Genomic DNA, 18,799 nt, shown 5'->3' with positions numbered 1-18,799 from the left:
GCTAGTAAACTCTCTCCTGACATTGGATGATAATTATCTAAATAAGCCTCCAACCAAACCCAGGTTGCTGGAGGAAATATATGCCATGCCTAGCAAAGGGGACTCTGACTCTCTTACTCTCTTCACTGTTCCCCCTAAGAGATGTGGGGGCTTCTCCCTCTCTCATTTCCTGGGCTGATGTCTGTCATTGGAGCCAACTGTGATTAGTCTACCTTGGGTCAGGGACCTAAAGGAATATTTCCAAGCAGCTACCAAAACTCCTTTGTTTTGGGGAAATTCCCTGTCTTCTCTGGCCCAATATGGATTGTCTATCCTGCCTGGTTGGCAGGAAAACATGGCATCTGCTCTTCTGTTGGAGCTGATGAGCTCTAGGACTGGGAAATCTTTCTCTGCCTTCTGGCAGCACGTGGCCTCTCTGCGTCCCCATCCCCTTCTCCCATTTCTGCACCACCTTGGGGGAGTCCTGCATAACCGGCTCTGTACCATCCTCGGTGCCTCAGGCACATGGCTCCCCCTCCTCTCCACACCATCACCAAAACCGCCTACTCCAGATTTCCCCACCAGTGTCTCTGGTAAAACGAGGAGGATCCAGGTAGAACATCATTCAATATTTAAACGAAGTTAGGTTTCTTGGTTTAATTAAAATAGACATGTCCTTAAAGCTACCAGCACTAAACGTGGAAATTTTATTCTGTCGAGGTTTACGGAAGGTCAAATAAGCTCATGTTATCTCTGTTGCAATTTGTTAGTAAAAAGTTGACTAAAGTGATTGCTCATCAAAGTTTTTGTGGGTAATTGTTGAAATAGCTTTCAGAATCTTCGGTAACCTGAAACTTTACAGTTCTTATTGGATTAGAAATGGGATTGAATTCATTGGACATCTAGGTCTTTTCCAAATAGGGTAAAGTGCTAAAGCTCTGAGTACTGAATGTAGATAAGTGCTTCTAATTTATTGCAAAGAACTAAGGATATTTGAGTCTGTTGGTTAAACATGTTTGTCTCAACTGATACGCAAGTCTGCTGTCTAAAAGTTTTGGTGTAGCAGTTCACAAAGGGTCACTACTTAGTCTTCACTGGAGACTAAGGTTTCTAAAGAATGCAAAATTCTACTAAATATAATTGAGGCTGATGGAAATAAGGGAAGCAGCTCTATGTAGAAAAGTAGGAGGTATCTAAGAAAGATAAAAGGAATGGGAATGCATTTTTTAAGGTAAAAGAAAGTAATTTTGTCCTAAATAAGATGGTTGTTTGGAAAAGAAGGTAATTTTGTCCTAAATAAGATGGTTGTTTGGCATGGGACAAAAATCTGAATGCAAAAGAAAATTGTACAATGTTTGTGAAGGGAAATACTCGGAAAATAATTTTAGGTGTGATCATAATGGACTAAGATTGAAATGAATGGGTTTTAAAGGTACACTGGTAGAAAATTGAAATTCTCTCTGTTCAAAAGACAAGTTTTCCTGAATTGTTCATCTGCTCTGGATAAGAAAATGGGAAACCAAGTTGTTTGTTTTTTTCTCTTTTGTCTGCTCAGAAAACCAGTTTCTATGTTTTGTTTTTTATCAGGTCTTCCATTATTTGATTAAAACTTCTCAATATTAAAGAAGCTAAGTTTTGCTAACATCTATAGAGTCCTACATATTTGCCTTTCAAATCTTTTACTGTCACTTTGGTTAAATAAAAATGTTTTATAATTATCTGTAATCCTATTCAGGCATGTACTATATAACTTAAAGGTTTTAAACTTTCCCAAAATTGGAATTGTAAATGAAGTCTCTCTAACTCATTAGGCCTTTTTATTAGCTTTGCTAAGTTACTCTGGAAGTACTGTTAAAGGATAAATAAGGCTTAGGAGGTTAACTTGGGGTAAGTGCTATAACTATCCTAGAAATGGCAATTCCTAAAGTTTCAGTGTAAGGTCACCACTTGATATTGAAGTGTTAGGGATCAGAGAAATAATCACATTTCCTTGCCAGCTATACTGTAAACTCTAATGTCATCAGATCTTTAACTAAGTCCATTCTGAGCTTTTTGTCATTGATAATTGTTTGAATTCTCTTGTAAAATGAGATTCATCTTCAAGGAGATTCATAAAAAGGGATTCAAGGCAAATACAGGCTCTTTAAATTACTTTTTTAATAAAACTGAAATGGCTTAGAATTTCCAGAACTAAAACTGCATTCAAACTAAATAAGAAACAGTAACACAGGATTAACTGAATTGGAAAAAATTGAGTTTTTTGTGACTCTCATTTAAAACATTGCTGATTCTCTAATGTTTGCTCCTCTAGGCTAAGGAACCTTTAAGATCTGTGACTTACAGAAATGTGAAAATACTCATTTGTAAACAGATCAAAGCATTCAACCTTTCTCTCTACCTGAACTCTCTGAAATTCAAAAGATCTCAGTAAGTATGCTTCCGTGGCAGTCATAGCCATTTGCATAAGTTTAATACGAATCTATTCTCCTTATAACAGGACACCATTGGAAACATTGGTTATTTTATCAAGGCTTTGACAGGAATGTCATACTTCAGAGACATGCATAGACTCGGATATGACCAAACAGCTTTAAGGAACTAAGGTTGACTTTATGAAACCTGAAGTCATAAAGTCCCTTGGAAATGTTGGCCTGATACCTGGCCTAAGAGTTCCCAGCAGCCTCACCAGCTGAGTAAAGAATGTCAATTCCTGGCAGGTGCTGGAAACTTAAGATACTTTGGGAATCTCAGTAAAGAGAAATCTGCCCAACTCTACAGGGATTGCAGGCAAGTACCTGCTTGGCTTCTGGCCTGGAGAGGCTACTATAAGTTCAACCTAGAGATTCCTTATAAAAAGTTCCAGCAAAGCAGATTCTAAAAGATCTATATGATCAATCACTCTTTTGCTAAGCTTATGTAAATAATTATGCCAAGTTTGTTAAAATTGTGCTTGTTTGGCAAACAAATTAGTCTTGATTTGGCTATCTCTGGAAATGAAGGGTTAGAGAGGAAAAAAATTGTTTCAATAATGCACTTTGTGGATGTTAAATTCTAGTTCTGATTGTCTTTAAGTGCTTATTGTTTACCTAAAGCTAGACAACTTTAGGTAAACTTCAGAGAAATTGCCACAATAGCTCATAGACCATCTTTGTACTTTACATTCTGTGGGGATAATAACAGCACCCCATGGGCATATGATTATTTGAACAACTCGAAATGGGATTGATTCCCCAAAAGCTGTATAACTCCACTAGCACCTTGACCAATTCTATGTGGCTGGAATGACAAAAATCCTTCCCTGAAAGCCAGAGCATACCCCACTCCAAAGGGTTAACTATGGGCTTGTGGCGCTAATAGATTGGATCACCCCACTTTCCTGGTGATTGGACTGGATGGTGACTTGGGGATGCTCTTATCTCTTGACAAGTCTTCCCCCATTTGCCAGTGATTCATCCTTAATTAAGACTAGTGGCAGTAGTTTCATGGGAAGGGATAAGAAAATCTGGGTATGTTATGGTCTAATAGACTGAGGCCAAAGCCCTATTGGCAAATATGTCTGCCCCAAGAGCAGAGTTAATAATGCCCAGCTGTGCTTTGCAATTGGCAAGAGCCTTAAATATTTATACTGACTCCAACTATGAGACTATTATCAAGCCACAACTCCCCAATCAAATATGGGCCTACAATTATTGCACGTTCAAAGAATGGCCCTCCAAAACTGAGTAGCCCTTGAAATCCTGACTACACTTCAAAGAGCCCCAGTATTATATGGCTGGCTCCTGGCTGGGACCTAATGGCTATGGCGCTCTAACTTGAGGCCATGGCTTCCCCCAGCCTGGACAGGCCACTGTACTCTGGATTTTGCCTGGATGCACAGGCACTTTATTAAAACCATTACTAACCCAGCTAACTTTCCAAATTTAAAACAGTGGTGGGCACAGTTTGTGTTACATTGGTGTAATCACCTAGCATCCATCTCTGTTACCTCTTTGAAACTGGAGAATGTTGTTTGACACATAGAAACTCTTAATTACATGGTCAAAGCCCTAAATGACACTCAGAGCATCTCTCCACTAAATAATAAAGTAACATAAATGTGTGAAATCGTTCTACATAATTGAATGGCATTAAATGTTCAATTGTTTCACAAGGTGAAACTTGGGCTAGCAAAAAAACAGGATGCTGTGCATACAGTCAGGTTACCACAAAATACTTCTGGGTTTCTAACTGACATGAATACTTAAAATGGCGCTTTAAATATTTTCCCTTCAGGGATTGTTCTAAATTCTTGGACTGGAGGAAAATTATCAAAGGTCAACTATCAGAGCTCTCTCTTATTCAGACTTCTCTTTTCTCAGTTACAATATTAACCTTACTCTGTTATTTCCATTGTCTCCCTAGTGCTAAGACTCCTTCACTGACCTAACTTCCAGCTAATGGATGATCCTTTCTACTCAAGGAGGTTCAGACGTTGACAGCGTTGGATTCACCTGCCTTGCCCTTTTGTAACCCCAGTATTGACCTATAGGTAGGGACATCTCTATGCCCTATTTCAGCAGGAAGACATCACAGAAGATAAGACCTTCTACTTTCAACAGCCTTAAAGATTTCAGGGTCAAAATTGTTCAGGGGGTTAATGAGCTAGCTAACAGAAGGATGGCTGAAGACAAAGCAGAAGCTGACACCCTGCTCGGTGGGACTCATGTGACATCTTCCAGGAATCTCCCCACTGTCTTAATGTTAATGCCTTGCTACAGGAGAAAAACAACCTTGACAATGGCAAGGCCATTGTAGGTGCTTTTTAGCAAATGAAAGTGCCTCCCCCAACCCCATTGTATATATCAGCCACCCTGCACAACCCAGGTGCAGCTCTTTCTACCCATAGGTCCTGTCTCTGTGCTTTAATAAACCATTTTGCACCAAGGATTTCAGCCGTTGACTTTGAACTCTAAGTAAGTCATCTTTCTCTACATCAACAGGATGTGACCTCTCTTAAGAGGAAGGTGGAGAGGAGGGACAACTGGGAATTGGGGGTGACCAGAAGCAGAGGATGGTGGATCTGCAAGGTGGGCTAGTCTTCAACCAGTACTCCAGGATCACTGGGACACTGCTTGATAGGAGAAGGAGGCTTAGCAGTCAGTGTTGCCTGAAAACATGGACTGCAGCAGCCTGGACAGCTGTCACCTAGTTCTGTCAGAAACAGCCAGCTGGGTCATTTCCTGCTCCCTTCAGACTGTCGCAAGCATCAAGAGGAACAGAATGTCAGATCTCCTTGCTGTTTTCTGCATATGGGGAGTGAAGCAGAGCATACGAGTCACTCCTTGAACTTCATTAAAAATAAATGAGGAATCTGAGATTCAGAGAGCAATGAGGTGGTAATTCCAGGCTGATACTGCTGTGTGTGCCACGTCAGACATATGAGCTCTGGACGGGGATGGCGAAGCCTGTGTATATTCTGTTCCATGTTTGTGAGCTGTTCCCCTTCACCAGAACTAGGTGGACATGAGTAATGAACTTTGAGGATTGAGTTTTCTGCTGGATAGAAACTATATCTCTACCAGACAAAAATATTAAAGTTAATGGAGAGCTTTGCATAGTCTGTCCTAATCACATTTCATCCATAAAAAACCAAAACTCAATTTTTTTTTTCTGGTTATAAAAATGTTAACCTTGGAGAACACTTAAAAGATACTGAAAAAGAATAAATCCCAAAGTAGAAATTATCTGCAAAATTTATAACGAACAAGTATATTGTTTTTGCTTTAACCATGAAAGAAGTTAAATAAAGGTTCATCTTTCTAGAGAATGAAGTAATAATTTGGAGGGCATGTTAGAAAATGTTCTAGAATGGATTGGAAGGTGTGCGTCCTTGTGGGTCCATGTAGATCCTTTAAACTTCTGTCAGGATATCAGACTTGAAAGCCCAACACTTTTTTTTTTTTTTAAGATTTTATTTATTTATTTGACAGACAGAGATCAAAAGTAGGCAGAGAAGCAGGCAGAGAGAGAGGAGGAAGCAGGGTCCCTGCTGAGCAGAGAGCCCAATGTGAGGCTGGATCTCAGGACCCTGGAATCATGACCTGAGCCAAAGGCAGAGGCACCCACTGAGCTATGCAGGTGCCCCAAAGCCTAACACTCTTACTCACTGCACAAATCTATGAGGCCCCAGTGAAAAAGGTAAACTTCAAAGCCCCAGGTGATTTAAATGTTGACCAGAGATGAGTGTTGAAGCCTGAGCCAGAGTTGCCTAACTTGGTAGCTGTTTTTTTTTTTTTTTTTTTTTTTTTTTATGGAGTGCTTTGTCTTCTGGGAACATGGGTCACTCTCTCCCACCTTAGAGTCCTTTCTCAGGCAACAAACAGCTTCCCAAGAATCCTTTCCTCTCCTTTCCTTTCCATAGGCCTCAGTCTTCTTTCCTTTTAGTACCAATTCCTGGGATTCCTCGCCCCTTTACCAGGCTGCAGAGTGGGACACACATCACAACATCTTCAGCTACACACGAGAGTCTCAGGGAATCTTGTTCTCTCCTAGTATCTTGGGTTTTCATCTGCTATAAAAAATAAAAAAATAAAATAAAAATAAACAATACACACACAGAGAACTTCCAGAAGATGTACTTGAAGAAAAAAAGTTATTCTAGAAGGATCAGAAGCTGGTGGAAAAAGAGCTTTCCTGACTATGATTCCAGAAATTCTCAATGCGAATCACTCATTCATGTGAAGATACTGGCAGTCTCTGTTAAAATGTACAACAAACATGTAATTTTGGGAGGGACTATCAAACTAGGCCAAAGTCCTAGGGTATTTCATCCCTAGGAGACAGCATGACCCTGAGAAACAGGGCACTGTTTGCGCAAGTTCTTAGAGCTGGTGAGAGAATGGCTGGGTCCAGCACTGGGCACTGGGAGAGCACTGGCTCTCTAGGGAAAAGGAGAGGGGTCAGCCTTGGAAAGAAGGGGGAAAGAGCGACACTCAAACCAAGCTGTTTTCTTCATGGTTTTGCTGAGGACTGACCCTTGGTTGCTTATCAGACTTTCTCCTGGAAGGGACATCTGGTAGACACTGTGATGCACCATCCAGATGCCCCTTTAGTGAAAGACATGCTGCCCTCCCAACAGGGAGTGCTGTTGGTAGTCTTCAGCTGCCTCCAGCTCCCCACAACCTTTTCAGGAATTTCCTGAACACAGGCGGGTGCCTCAACCCACCCTATGATCATACCCTTCCCAGGGCTGTTCACACCTTGGTGAACCCCGACCATCTTGTCTAATTCAGGGTAACTCTGAAGGGCACTGGCCAAGATGTCATTGAACCTGCACAGAGCTCGACCAATCTTGCCAAACTTGCTCTCTTCCCTTCTGCAGGAGTTGGACCCCAGGATACTCTTGCACAGGGTGTTCAGGCTCTGCAACAAGTCTGGGGAAAAGAAATTATATTTGGAAACCATTTCCTCTAAAGGGGAGGTCAAAGCTCTTGACACTCCTGAAAGGATCCAGTGCAGATGAAACCTCCCCTTTGCAGGTGCTGAAAGGAACAGTCATTCAAAGAAGTGTAAGAAGCTTTCAGGAGGGCCCTGCAAGTGCAATTCAGAAAGTTCTTTGTCCCCAAGACAGCCAAGGTGGCAGTGCCCACCCTGTAAAAGGGAAAGAACCTTTGCTCAAATCAGCTGGTGGTGCTAGTTAGCTGGTTCGTTCTTAGAATTGCGCTGTGTGATTCTGCCTCTCTTTGAAGTTGCACTTGAGATGAAAATAATCCCCTTTCTCACTGATTTTTTGTAGTCCTCCAAAAGCTGAAGCTCTGTCTGGGGTCAAGTGTTTCTGATTTGTGTTGTACCATCTTCCATAAGTAAGGCCAAGGATACAAGCTCCTATTCACTGCATTTGTTTTATGAAGGGATTAGCCATACCTACAGTGGTGCCTGAGAGCTCAGCCTGGCTCTTCAGCGTCTCTTGGCTACAATATGTTTCTCTGGAAGTGTGCCTGTATCACCGAGGATGAAGCAGCTTTTCTCCTTTTGGAGGTGGCTGGAAGTTTTGTTTTTCCCCAGAATGATGTTGGCAGAACTAGGCCAAGACCTCCATTCCTATGTTGAGACCTGCTCCCCAATGCGAAGGTATGAGGAGGTGGGGCTTTTGGGAGATAATTAGGTCATAAGAGTGGAACCTCATGACTGGGATCAGGGTCCTTATAAAAGGGGCTTCAGAGCACTGTCTTGACCCCCCTTCTGCCTGGTGAGGCTCTGAAGAGGACAGCCCACAAGAGGGTCCTCACCAGACCCTGACCATGCAGGCACCCTGATTGATCTTGGACGTCCAGCCTTCAGAACCGTGAGAAATAAATTTCTGTTGTTTATAAACTACTCGGTCTGTGGTACTTTGTCACAGCACTCTGAACTAAGGCCCTAGAGAAGGTTCCTTTTATTCATTCCCACACGGCAGAGTCAGAATGCCTCGGTGAATACACACAAAGCTTTGGCATATCCACCTTGTAGCAGGAAGGTCATGTGTGATATTAATACTTTTCCTTCCAGTATCTCCTTCTATTCTTTGACCCTTTTCTCCCTGGTATTTCTAATCCTTCCCCTCACCAATTTCTTTTTGGCCTTCTCAGTCCATTGTCCCAGGAAAGGAATGTGTACCTAAAACTCCCCGAGAATGACAGAAACAACTTAGATTAAGGCCAAAAAGTGTGAATTAATATGATGAGGGAGCAAGAGGCTGGCTGAGAACAAAGCAAAAGCTGGCGCCTTGCACCCCCCCCCTTCATCCGCTCCCCTCCATATGTGTGGCATTCCTCAGGACCCCTGACCGCCATAAAACGATAAATAGTTAACTTGCAGAGATCACAGTCCTGCAAGGTAGGAGTCTCCCTTGGTTTGCAAATATCCTTGAGATTTACAACAAAGAAGTTACCTTATCAATAGCCCTAATGTTACCCTCCCCTCCATGAGAAACGGAAGGAGGCGGAAGGAGGCGGAGGTAGAAGGAAAAGTAAATAAAGTTAAATTTCTTCTAAACCTAAATCTTATTAACAAGGATGCTTGATAGCAGGAATGGAACATTCCACCAGACTTCCAATTGTCTTTACTCAATAACAACTAAGCCTTCAATATCCTAATAGTATTCTTTGCCCCAATAGCCCTTCTGAACACCCCTTTGTCCTCACCTACCCAACCGTGGGGTATATAACATGCCCACCTTCACAACCCGGGGCGGCCGCATCTCTGCCTGCCCACGGGCCCTGTCCCCGTGCTTTAATAAACCACCATTTTGCACCAATGACGTCTTAAGAATTCTTTCTTTAGTCGTCGGCTCCGAACCTCCTCACCCCACCGAACCTGACTTAGGTTCTGGGACTTCATCAAATATTTCCAAGACCAGAAAAGGATCCCAGGCTAGGAAAGAGGCAGGGAGCAGGAGGGCTGAGGTGTTGATTCCCCCTTGCCTCCCTGCTTGAAGGTGAAGAGAGAATCCCAAAATGATTATGTGAAGCAAGATGTATTAGTGTGTCCAGGTTGTTATAAAGAAATATTACAGACTGGGTGGTTTAAACAATAGAAATTTCTTTCTCACGGTTCTGAGTTCTGAAAGTCCAAGATCAAGGTGCTGGCTAATTTGTTTCCTGGTAAGAGTTCTGCTGGCTTGCAGATGGCTGCTTTCTCACTATGTCCTCACATGGTAGAAAGAAAGAACTCTTTGGCATTTCTTTTTAGAAGAACACTAATAATATTGGTGTTTAATCCTAACCTACTTAATTTAATCCTAATTACTTCCTTACTCTAAATATAGTCAAACTGGGGGTTAGGACTTCAAAATATGAATTTGGGGGGTGGGGAGATAACTTGGTCCATAACTCAGGAACTTGCTGCCCCCAACAAAGAGAGAAAGAGATAGATGGAGAGGCAGAGAGAGAAAGCAAGCCGACTGGTTATAAAATTCTGCTAAACAGTGTGTCCAGGCAAGCACGGATATTTGCTGTGGTTCCACATGGAACAAGAGGGGCCGAGTGCTTCTCATGTATCTGAGAAGAGCCCATAGACGGCTGATAGAGCCAGACCAAAAGGAATGCTGCAAGTAGGGGGATGGCATGATATAGCAGTAGCAGAGAGCAAGATAGAAGGATGCACGTATTAGGGGCTGCCTGTGTAGATGGAGGATCAAATGCTTCTTCTACTTCATTCACCTTACCCCAGCAGAAATCCAAATTTAGGTAAAACTCTGGTGACAGGAGATGGATTTGAAATCCTGGCAGAATGGGGACTCAGAATAAAATGAAGGTAAAATACAGAACTACAACTCCTCTTGTACATATATATTAAAAAAAAAAACAAAAAAAAAAAAACCAAACGTATTTTGTTTATCAGGTAGAGAATCTACCAGAGTCTTGGTCAGATTCACTTTCTGCTTGGATTATAAATACCAGTGACTATAGCTGATTTATTTCCTTAAAAACAAGGCAAATGAGAGACTTTGTTCCAGTAGATAGAACCTCTTTCCTTAGCTCAGATCTCTCAAGATTCTTGGTTGCAAAGAGCGGAGACCACTTCAGGTTAAGTTAAGCAGAAAAAGACACTGCCCTGGGGTAGTAAGCATAGACACTAACTGTCTTGACTGCTGGTCTCCTGACTCCCCCACCAGCCTTGTTCTTGAGTCCCAATTGTCCCTTTTTCCTCCCACATTAGCAGCCACATAGAAGGGTGAAGTGGGGGAGTGAGAGGATGGATGTATGCGTGCATATGTGCAAAATGGATCTGGAAGTATACGCAAGAAATTGGGTTATATGGATTTCACCCAGGGTGAACTGGATGGTGGGGAAACAGGTAGAAGGAAGACTTTTTACTATATAAATTTTTGTAACTTTTGATTTTTTTATTCATTGGAAAGATAGCCCACTTTAAAAATGAGTAATTCTAAGTCCTTGTTCAGTCCAATTCAAAACATAAATCTTATACCTAATTCAAAGCTCCTGACACGTTCTGAAGACTGGCAGGATCTGTGGCTCCACAACCTGCAGCTGGGAAGGAGTCAAGGTCTGTTTTCTCCTCCTTTTACTCCTCCTCATCTTCACTTCCCTTGCTCTTGGCTCCAGCAGTGGACAGGTAAGCTTTGGATAAAATCTCTTAAATGGTGCAATTGGAGGTTCCCGCTGGTCCTTACACTCTGATATGCTGGCTCTTTGTGGGTTTTTCAGTGGCTCCTCGCCTCCCCACCCTGTGTAGGAAATTCCATCCGCATAGTATCCTGATGAGTTATGTGCTCTTTGGCTGATCTCTTGTAAACCCTCCCCCACTATTGTCTCCCTCCTGTCCCTGGGGGATCTTTCATGGTCTTTTATGCTATAGTCCCTTGCGGCAGCAGAGGGTTCTTAGAGGGAAGCTCAGATTTCTTTCCTGGAATCAATTTTACCCATGGGAATATTACACTTCTTGCCATACCAAACAATGCCCTTCCTACAAACAAGGGCTGCTTCAGCCAGCCTCCTGCCTTGAGTTCTCCAGGCAGTAAACAGGCATTAGTCTTTACGTGTAGGTCTGAAATCAAACTCAAGATTTCCTGAGTACTCTGACTATATCTGCTCTGGGGCACTGAGGCAGGCTCATGGATTTCTGGGGTTCTGTGGGGATTTATCTCAGATTTCATGCCAGTCCTTTTTGTAAGGAGCCTCTGCCACCAACTTTTCTGGGAGTGAGGGAAGAGGGGAACATTCGGGGACAACTCATGACTCTGCATTCCCTCGTTCAATGAATTCAGTCTTTTGCTTATTTGAGTTGTTAGAGTATGAGTATAAGAATTCAAAGACAAGTTTGACCTGCTCTTATTAAAATCTGGAGGAGGCTAGCTCTTAGGCTGCCCACCTTAGAATGCAGAGTTCTAATGGCCTGTTGCCCTCAGCTTTGGGGCTTTAGCCAAAGTTTTGTTATAAATGGAAATGTCCTAGTTCACATCTGGTTACTCATATCGCTAAAAACTTCAAAATAACATTCTGCCACGTAAAGAAAGTTCTTATCTTTAATAACTACCATTTCACTGAACGTTTATAAGGTACAAAGAATTTTACATATTAATGCATTAACTACTGACAACACTATTATGATAATAGGGATTTTCATGCCCATCTCAGTGAGAAAACCTGAGATCCATAGGTCCCATAGGCCAACATCAGAATTGGAATATGAATCCAGATCTGTTTGACTTCAAAATCAACCTGCATATAAAAATGAGTAGTACAATTAGCGTCTACTGCTATAGTCTCCCACCAGCGAGCTACAGAATTACGGTGGAAGTATAGTTATTGTGAGTAATTCATCACAATAGGCCCATCAAACATCGTGTGTGGATTCAATAAATAGATGTATATGCTATTTCTTATCTATCACTTCAACAAATAATTCTCAGCAAAGGAGTTCTCTTTTTGTGCCAGGTGGGGATACATCAGTGTACCAAACAAGCTGAAATCCCTGTTCTTGTGGAAATAAAAATGTTAAAATCATAGCAGAAATTACATTTTTTGTCATCACACATTTTACTAATTAACTAAAACTGAAAATATGACTTATCATGTGAAGGCTCAGAAAGAACTTTGCCACTGAAAATGAGTCTTCATACTGGGCCCATGTGGAAGCCACTGATAGTATTTAAATAAATGATTGCAAGGACACGATACATTAGATGAAGGAGGGATTTGTGATTAGTCAAGTCCAAGCCGGCACTGACAATATCTGGGTCATAGAAGAAATATTAGGCAATCTCCACTGGGTAATCCCATTTATACATCAAACAGCTCAGTGTAAATTATAATTACTACTTCAGTCAATTAGAATAATAATTCCACTGATGAAAATGATGAGGAATCTCAGGAACATGGTTGGAGGCAGGGAGATGGATTACTTTACCTCATGTTTACCCTTTGATTCTGGGACTCTGAGATTCCTTCTAAAGCTCTTACAGCAGTGACGTTTGGTTTAAACAGGGAGCAGTCATATTTGATCTGTAACTTCAGTCATCCAAGATCCCAGGAAAAAGTGACTCATTCATTTAGTGCTACTTAAAAGCTGTATCATAGCTTGTTTAACCAAAAGATCCGTATTCCAAGAAATTAGGTGACAGTCAGGTAGCTTTTGGTCTTTCTCATCACTTCTTATCTTCACCGGATAATAGCGCTGTTACCGGGTAATTCTTCCAGGTCCTCACCGCGGGGGCTGGTAAGCAGTATTAGCCTCTCCACATGCCAGCCGAGCTAAATGGAAGAGCAGATTGGTTTAGAAACACGGAGAGTTCTGCACTGCTCTTCCCATCTCGCCACGACTTCCTCATTCCTCTTGCCACCCCATCCCCGCGGCACGAGTACCCGCTTTGCGGCTCGCTCCGCCTCCCGCAAGCCTCCACTTAAACTACAACCAGGTCGAAGCCATCAAACTACATTTCCCATAATGCTTAAGCGCTGACGGGCCTCGCATGGGGTTTTCCCTAAGCTGCCGTTGTAATTAATGTTAGATCATAGCCACATTTCCGCGGAACGGCCGTGTTATCGTCCACTTCTTCGTTTAGATACCTTTTTCCCCCTCCACGTGCGATCTCTAATGTTCGGCGAAGAGGTCTCTGTGGCGGGAAATTCATTCAGGCGACTGCTATGGCCACCCATTTCCTCTTGGAACCTCGGCCCCTGCCAGGTCCTCGGGGGCTTGGGAGTGTCATTGGTGGATGACCGCAGCTCCTGCTGCTGTCGCTGTCACCGCGACCATGGCCTCTGGCAGCAGCGGCATGGCTGTCGCCCGCCTTCTATCGCGCTCCTTCCTCCGTGAGTCCAGCCGAGACTCTCTTTTCCAGGCCTCCGCGAGTTCCTGGCCTCGCCGGACCCAACATCCTGGTCCTGGCCGCGGCTGGGCCCTCTGGGGCCGGACCTCGGTGGGGGCCTGGGAGGCGCGAGAGTGCGGCCCCAAGTCGGGGACCACCTGGGGTGGAAGTGGCTTTGCTGGATTTGTAGGGTGGGACATGACCTGGGCAGCTGGGTTAAGTGGCGTGGCCGAGCCAAGATTCGGGTGTGGGAGCCCTGTAGACTTGGGGGCATGCTCTGCCCCCCCGCGATGATGAATGGCCGGATGGGGGCGGTGTCTAGACTGTCCCTGTTTGGGAGTGAGAGGTGAGGTGGTCCAGGATTAACTCAGCTGGGAGAGTGAGTGTCTGGATTGAGGGGTAGGAGGAGGAATGTCTTAGTAGCACATTGGGAGAAGAGGGTAAGGCTGTCCCTTAGTTTTTGTTTTTGTTTTTCCCTGCAAATTGTAGACTAAGCAGAAAGGTGGGTTCTGCACCCCAGAGTGAGCATAGCCCAGAATACTCCTACAAGTTTAGGGTTGGCTGGGACTTTAACCAACTGTTTGCAGTGTCTCCACCAGGGGTGTGAACCCCTCACTCCCTGAAAACTTAATACCCAAGGTTGCTAGTTTTTGAATAACGCTGTTAAAAATTCTTGCTATGTTCAAAGTCTTCTTTGTTAGGTAAGCTGTATAGAAAGAGACTTTGGAATCAAACCAAATCATATTTGAAGTCTGGCTAACCCCTTACAGTCTGTGTAATAACCCTGGGACTTTTCTTAATGGTGACCAGCCATTAGTTGTCAGATGCTTCCAGACATAAGAGATGTTAAAAAGTGAAAAAATGCACATCTTAGAAAGGGTGCAGTACAGGATAATCCGGGTTCACTGTACAGAATAGTTGAAACAATTTACATAAGGCACATGGGATGTAATACACACTCAACTGAAGTTAGTTTTCTTTCTTCCTTTCTTACACTTTACTCCTGATTCTGTTTGTACTGAATATTGGACAGATTTCATTCATTTCTTGAGAAGATCACATTCCAAAAGTGTGCCAGGATAAGTATGCACTCAGTAGTTGCACTTACTTAACTCGACAACATGAGGACAGACCTCTGGCTAGATAACTTTGGCAAGTAGGAAAAAATTGGGTTTATTTAGGAAAGTTTTCTCAAGATTCTTACTGTATAATTAAAGGACTCTTGAAGGTGTCCTAGGCGGAAGGTTGAAAAGGGATTAGTTACAGCCAGGTCATTCTCGCCTGGGGTCCTGCTTATCAGATTTTCTGAAGAATCCTAGCCTCAGATAGGTCTGCTGTCTTAGGAGGAGAATCTAGCAAAGTGTCTAAAGAATCAGGATCTTTAATCTGCCCTTAGCGGTCCTTTTCTCAGAGCTGGAAGTTCTTTTTTCTTAGACTGTCAGGACCACGAGACCTTAAAGGATCATCTAGTTTAGCTTTCTGTTGCTGGAGTGTATCCTAGTCATGTGATTAATCTGTTATTAAGGGTTGGAGAGGTCTGAGATCTGAACCAAGTTATCTCCTATATTTATGCAAGACTATAGTGTTTAATGCAGAAAAACCTCTAAATCCTCGAAATCTTCTGTTTCTCATGCCACATGTTTAAGCCCATTTCCACTCCCACTAGAAAAACAGCCACAACAATATAAACTTTTATAAACTTTTTAAAAAGGTGGTCACAAATTATTTAGGCTCTAAGATTAGTAATAGACCTGCAGATGGCTAGCAAATTTTGTTTCCTCTGTTATCTTAAGTTTCAGTTGATGGTACATTTGTGCTAAAGGTCACAAGTGTTGCAATATTGATTTGAGTTAGGAAAAACGAAAAACAAGAACAAAACTCAAACATTTGTAGATGTCTTACAGAGCCCTGCTGGAATGTTTAGAAATTTTGGAGCCAAAAATTTGGCTTGGTTTTATAGTTTACGAAACCTGTTATATAGTTTCTGAAAACCAAACCAAACTAGTTTTATAGTTTATGAAAAAAGGGAGAGTCCAGTTGAAGTAGGGAGAGAAAATAAAATGAAAAATAAAGAAGATTTCTTCCATGAGAAAGCTTAAGGATTTTATAAGCACGCTTGAAGTTGAGATAGTAAAGCTTTTCAAGAAATATAAAGCTAGGCAAGCTCATTTCAAACATAAGCTGGGGGCAGGGGATTAAAAAAATTAATAATAATAAACATAAGCCAGGAATTCCTATAAATTAGATCTTATAAGTGGGGAATAAGAGCCAGTATTTTTGAGTCTCCAAGTTATGGTGTTTTAATGTCAGAAAGTGAACCTTCTAATCCAGCTGGTCCCATATCTGTTTGGCAAACGAGAAATAAACCCAGAACGTTTCCTGGCCAATGTCAGAATGGGTATTAGAGCTCTGGTCTTCTAACTCTGCAGTATTCTTTCTACTAGTATGTGCTGTGTGATACTGTGAGTCTCCTTTTCTGAAGTTCTAGTCTTTCTTTTTCTTTTTAGTTCTTTTTTTCCTTTTTGGCCACCTTGTTTTGTTCAGGTGACTACCCTGCTCAAAGTTATCACCTGCCTTTTCCATGTGTTTGTCAAGTTGTGTAAGCCACTTTTGAAATCAGGCATTTAGAAGTGTAGTTGGGTAAAAGGGACCCTCAATGGTGATGTTTCTGATACTACTGTCTGTTGCTGTTACATCTAAGGACCAAATCTCTGTTTCAGAAATACAAAATAGTCTTGATCTGAATGTACCAGTGCAACCATGAGAAAGCAATTCGACTTTCTCACCTCAAACTCATTCTTCTGTAGGAACATAATTGGGGGTGTTCAAAATAATTTTTTTTTTAAAGATTTTATTTATTTATTTGACAGACAGAGATTACAAGTAGACAGAGAAGCAGGCAGAGAGAGAGGAAGGGAAGCAGGGCCCCTGCTGAGCAGAGAGCCTGATGTGGGACTCGATCCCAGGACCTTGAGATCATGACCTGAGCCGAAGGCAGCGGCTTAACCCACTGAGCCACCCAGGCGCCCCCAAAATAATTTTTGTAAGCATAGAAGAACAATTTCATTTTACCGGAGGACAGGAATGTTGCTATTGACCCATTTTTTTTTCTTTGTAACATTTCTAAAATTGGATATTTCTTATAATTGATGGTATCTACAGTAAATTGGCAGCATTTTTTCTTTCTTGCTAGTATTTATTAGTACTTAAGTGGTATTTTAGATTTGATGAAATATGGCACTTTGGGCCAACTTAGCTTAATTTGTAAGTATATATTAAATGAATATATAATTTTGCACTTGAACAGTGGATTGTTTGGGGTTTGGGAGTAAGTGGCTGCTGAGTTACTCTGCTATAAGGTTCTATAGGTAGGAACCGTGATGTCCTATATATATTATGTATATATAATATATGTAATTAATGAATAACCATTTATTGATGCGTGCATGCATGGACACAAGGACACAGTTTGCGAGGTGACTTTGGAAGAGGAGTATTTTCATGAACAGAGATTCAGATTACTGATTGGGAGCATGGTCCTGATCATACAAGGCTATGGTTTGAGTCACATCTGCGCATGTGCTCTCTGGCCCGACCTCCCGTCATGCATCCCACAGCCATCTTCTAAATGCTGTGGTTGCTCTCTTTGGGGAGGAGGACTCAGCATGTGGCTAACGGATACAAATTTATCACCCTTCTTGAAGGCACATGTCTCTCACATTACTCAGCCTATTTCTCTCATAGCCTTTGTTACAGTTTGCAACTTCTGTAGTTTTGTGTTTCTTTGTTTACTGTTTAGCTGTCTTAGAGGGTAGGATGCTTCATGTGGGTAGGACCTGAGTCCATCTTGTTTGCTCCTGAATTCCTAGTACTGGGCAGATAGCTTGGCACAAAGAACACCTCAAAGCAGTATGGTCTTTTCATTCTGCATTGGTAATCATAATGATAATAGAGAGCTAATAATGAAATAGCACTCGCCGTACCCTAGGCATTGTTCTATGTGCTTTTTATATTATAAACTCATTTAATTCTCATATTGCCAATGAGGTACATAGTATTACTATCCCCATTTTTTTTTTTACAGGGAGGCTGCTCCTTTAAAAATGTTATGGTTAAAATTTACAAGTATGTCTGTACACACTACATGTAGACATGGATTAATATATTTATTGATAAACAGGATATGCATGAGGAGATATATAAAATAAATCATTGGATTTTTTTTTTTTAGAGGGAGAGGGTGAGAGAGAGAAGGAGGGGAGGAGCAAAGGGAAAAGGGAAGGAATTTTAAGCAGGCTCCATGCTCAGCGCAGAGCCGGACATGGGACTCCATCTCACAACCCTGAGATTTGATTGAACGGAAATCAAGAGTCGGATGCTTAACTGATTGAATCACCCAGGTGCCTCAACGTTGGACTTATTTTAAAATATGAATCATAAGTTCTTTCTTTTTAGGAAATAGTTTTACCTTTGTGTTCATGTAGGATGTGCATCCAATATTGGGAGCATACCAGCTACTTTGCTACCCAGTTTACCCAATCATAATCTCATATCAATCACAGAATAGTGGTGCTGTTATGGGCAGCTACTCCATTTATAGAAGGGAAAACTGAGGTTAAGGGAGATCAAAAGATTTGTTTCAGGTCAATGGTTGGTGAGCAGCAGAGTAAAAACTCAGGCCCAGGCCTGTCTGATTCTTCAGAGCAGTTCTCAGATGCTCCCGGGATACAGTCCCAGGGTTAGGCCTTCGTTTCTAAGAATTTGAAGAGAAGGTGACACCACCACCTTCCCTGGAGGTGACCCAAGATGTGGCAGCTATGGCCTTCATTGGGAAATTCTTCCTGGTGTCCAGCCTCAGGCCTTCCCGCTGCCCTAATATTTAATTTAAAATGCTCATTTTCTTAGTTAAGTTAGAGATCTCATCGTCTGTTGATTTATCATTTGTCTGTCTTTAGTTTTGTTTCTTGTTCATGACCTTTATTCTGTTTTTCTGTAAGGCTTTGGGCTCTACCTTGGTGGTGCTTCCTGTTG

At 42.1% G+C, this 18,799-nt stretch overlaps 1 protein-coding gene and 2 long non-coding RNA genes across 3 annotated transcripts in view; 2 read left to right on the top strand and 1 right to left on the bottom strand.

Annotated features, from left to right (window-relative positions):
- Positions 1-846: 846 nt before the first annotated feature.
- On the top strand, positions 847-4,940 carry LOC116595836. Its single transcript, XR_004287882.1, has 3 exons — positions 847-930; positions 2,291-2,406; positions 4,381-4,940. It is a non-coding gene; the product is annotated as an uncharacterized LOC116595836 (long non-coding RNA).
- A 1,301-nt stretch (positions 4,941-6,241) lies between these two features.
- On the bottom strand, positions 6,242-13,360 carry LOC116595834. The gene is made up of 2 exons (XR_004287880.1): positions 12,868-13,360; positions 6,242-6,529 (listed from the first exon to the last, which is right to left on the bottom strand). It is a non-coding gene; the product is annotated as an uncharacterized LOC116595834 (long non-coding RNA).
- Positions 13,361-13,638: 278 nt separating this feature from the next.
- SUCLG1 (succinate-CoA ligase GDP/ADP-forming subunit alpha) overlaps positions 13,639-18,799 on the top strand; it is a 31,609-nt gene continuing 26,448 nt past the window's right edge. The window contains exon 1 of the mRNA XM_032352618.1: positions 13,639-13,772. Within this exon, the coding sequence (XP_032208509.1) occupies positions 13,676-13,772 (97 nt within the window). The 5' untranslated portion in view covers positions 13,639-13,675. The remainder of the gene's footprint in view (positions 13,773-18,799) is intronic.

The sequence above is a fragment of the Mustela erminea genome, chromosome 7 (assembly GCF_009829155.1).
Source record: "Mustela erminea isolate mMusErm1 chromosome 7, mMusErm1.Pri, whole genome shotgun sequence".
In the NCBI taxonomy this organism is placed as follows: Eukaryota; Metazoa; Chordata; class Mammalia; order Carnivora; family Mustelidae; genus Mustela; species Mustela erminea.
The sequence above is the reverse complement of the archived record's forward strand: the minus strand, read 5'-3'. Positions and strand labels throughout refer to the sequence as shown.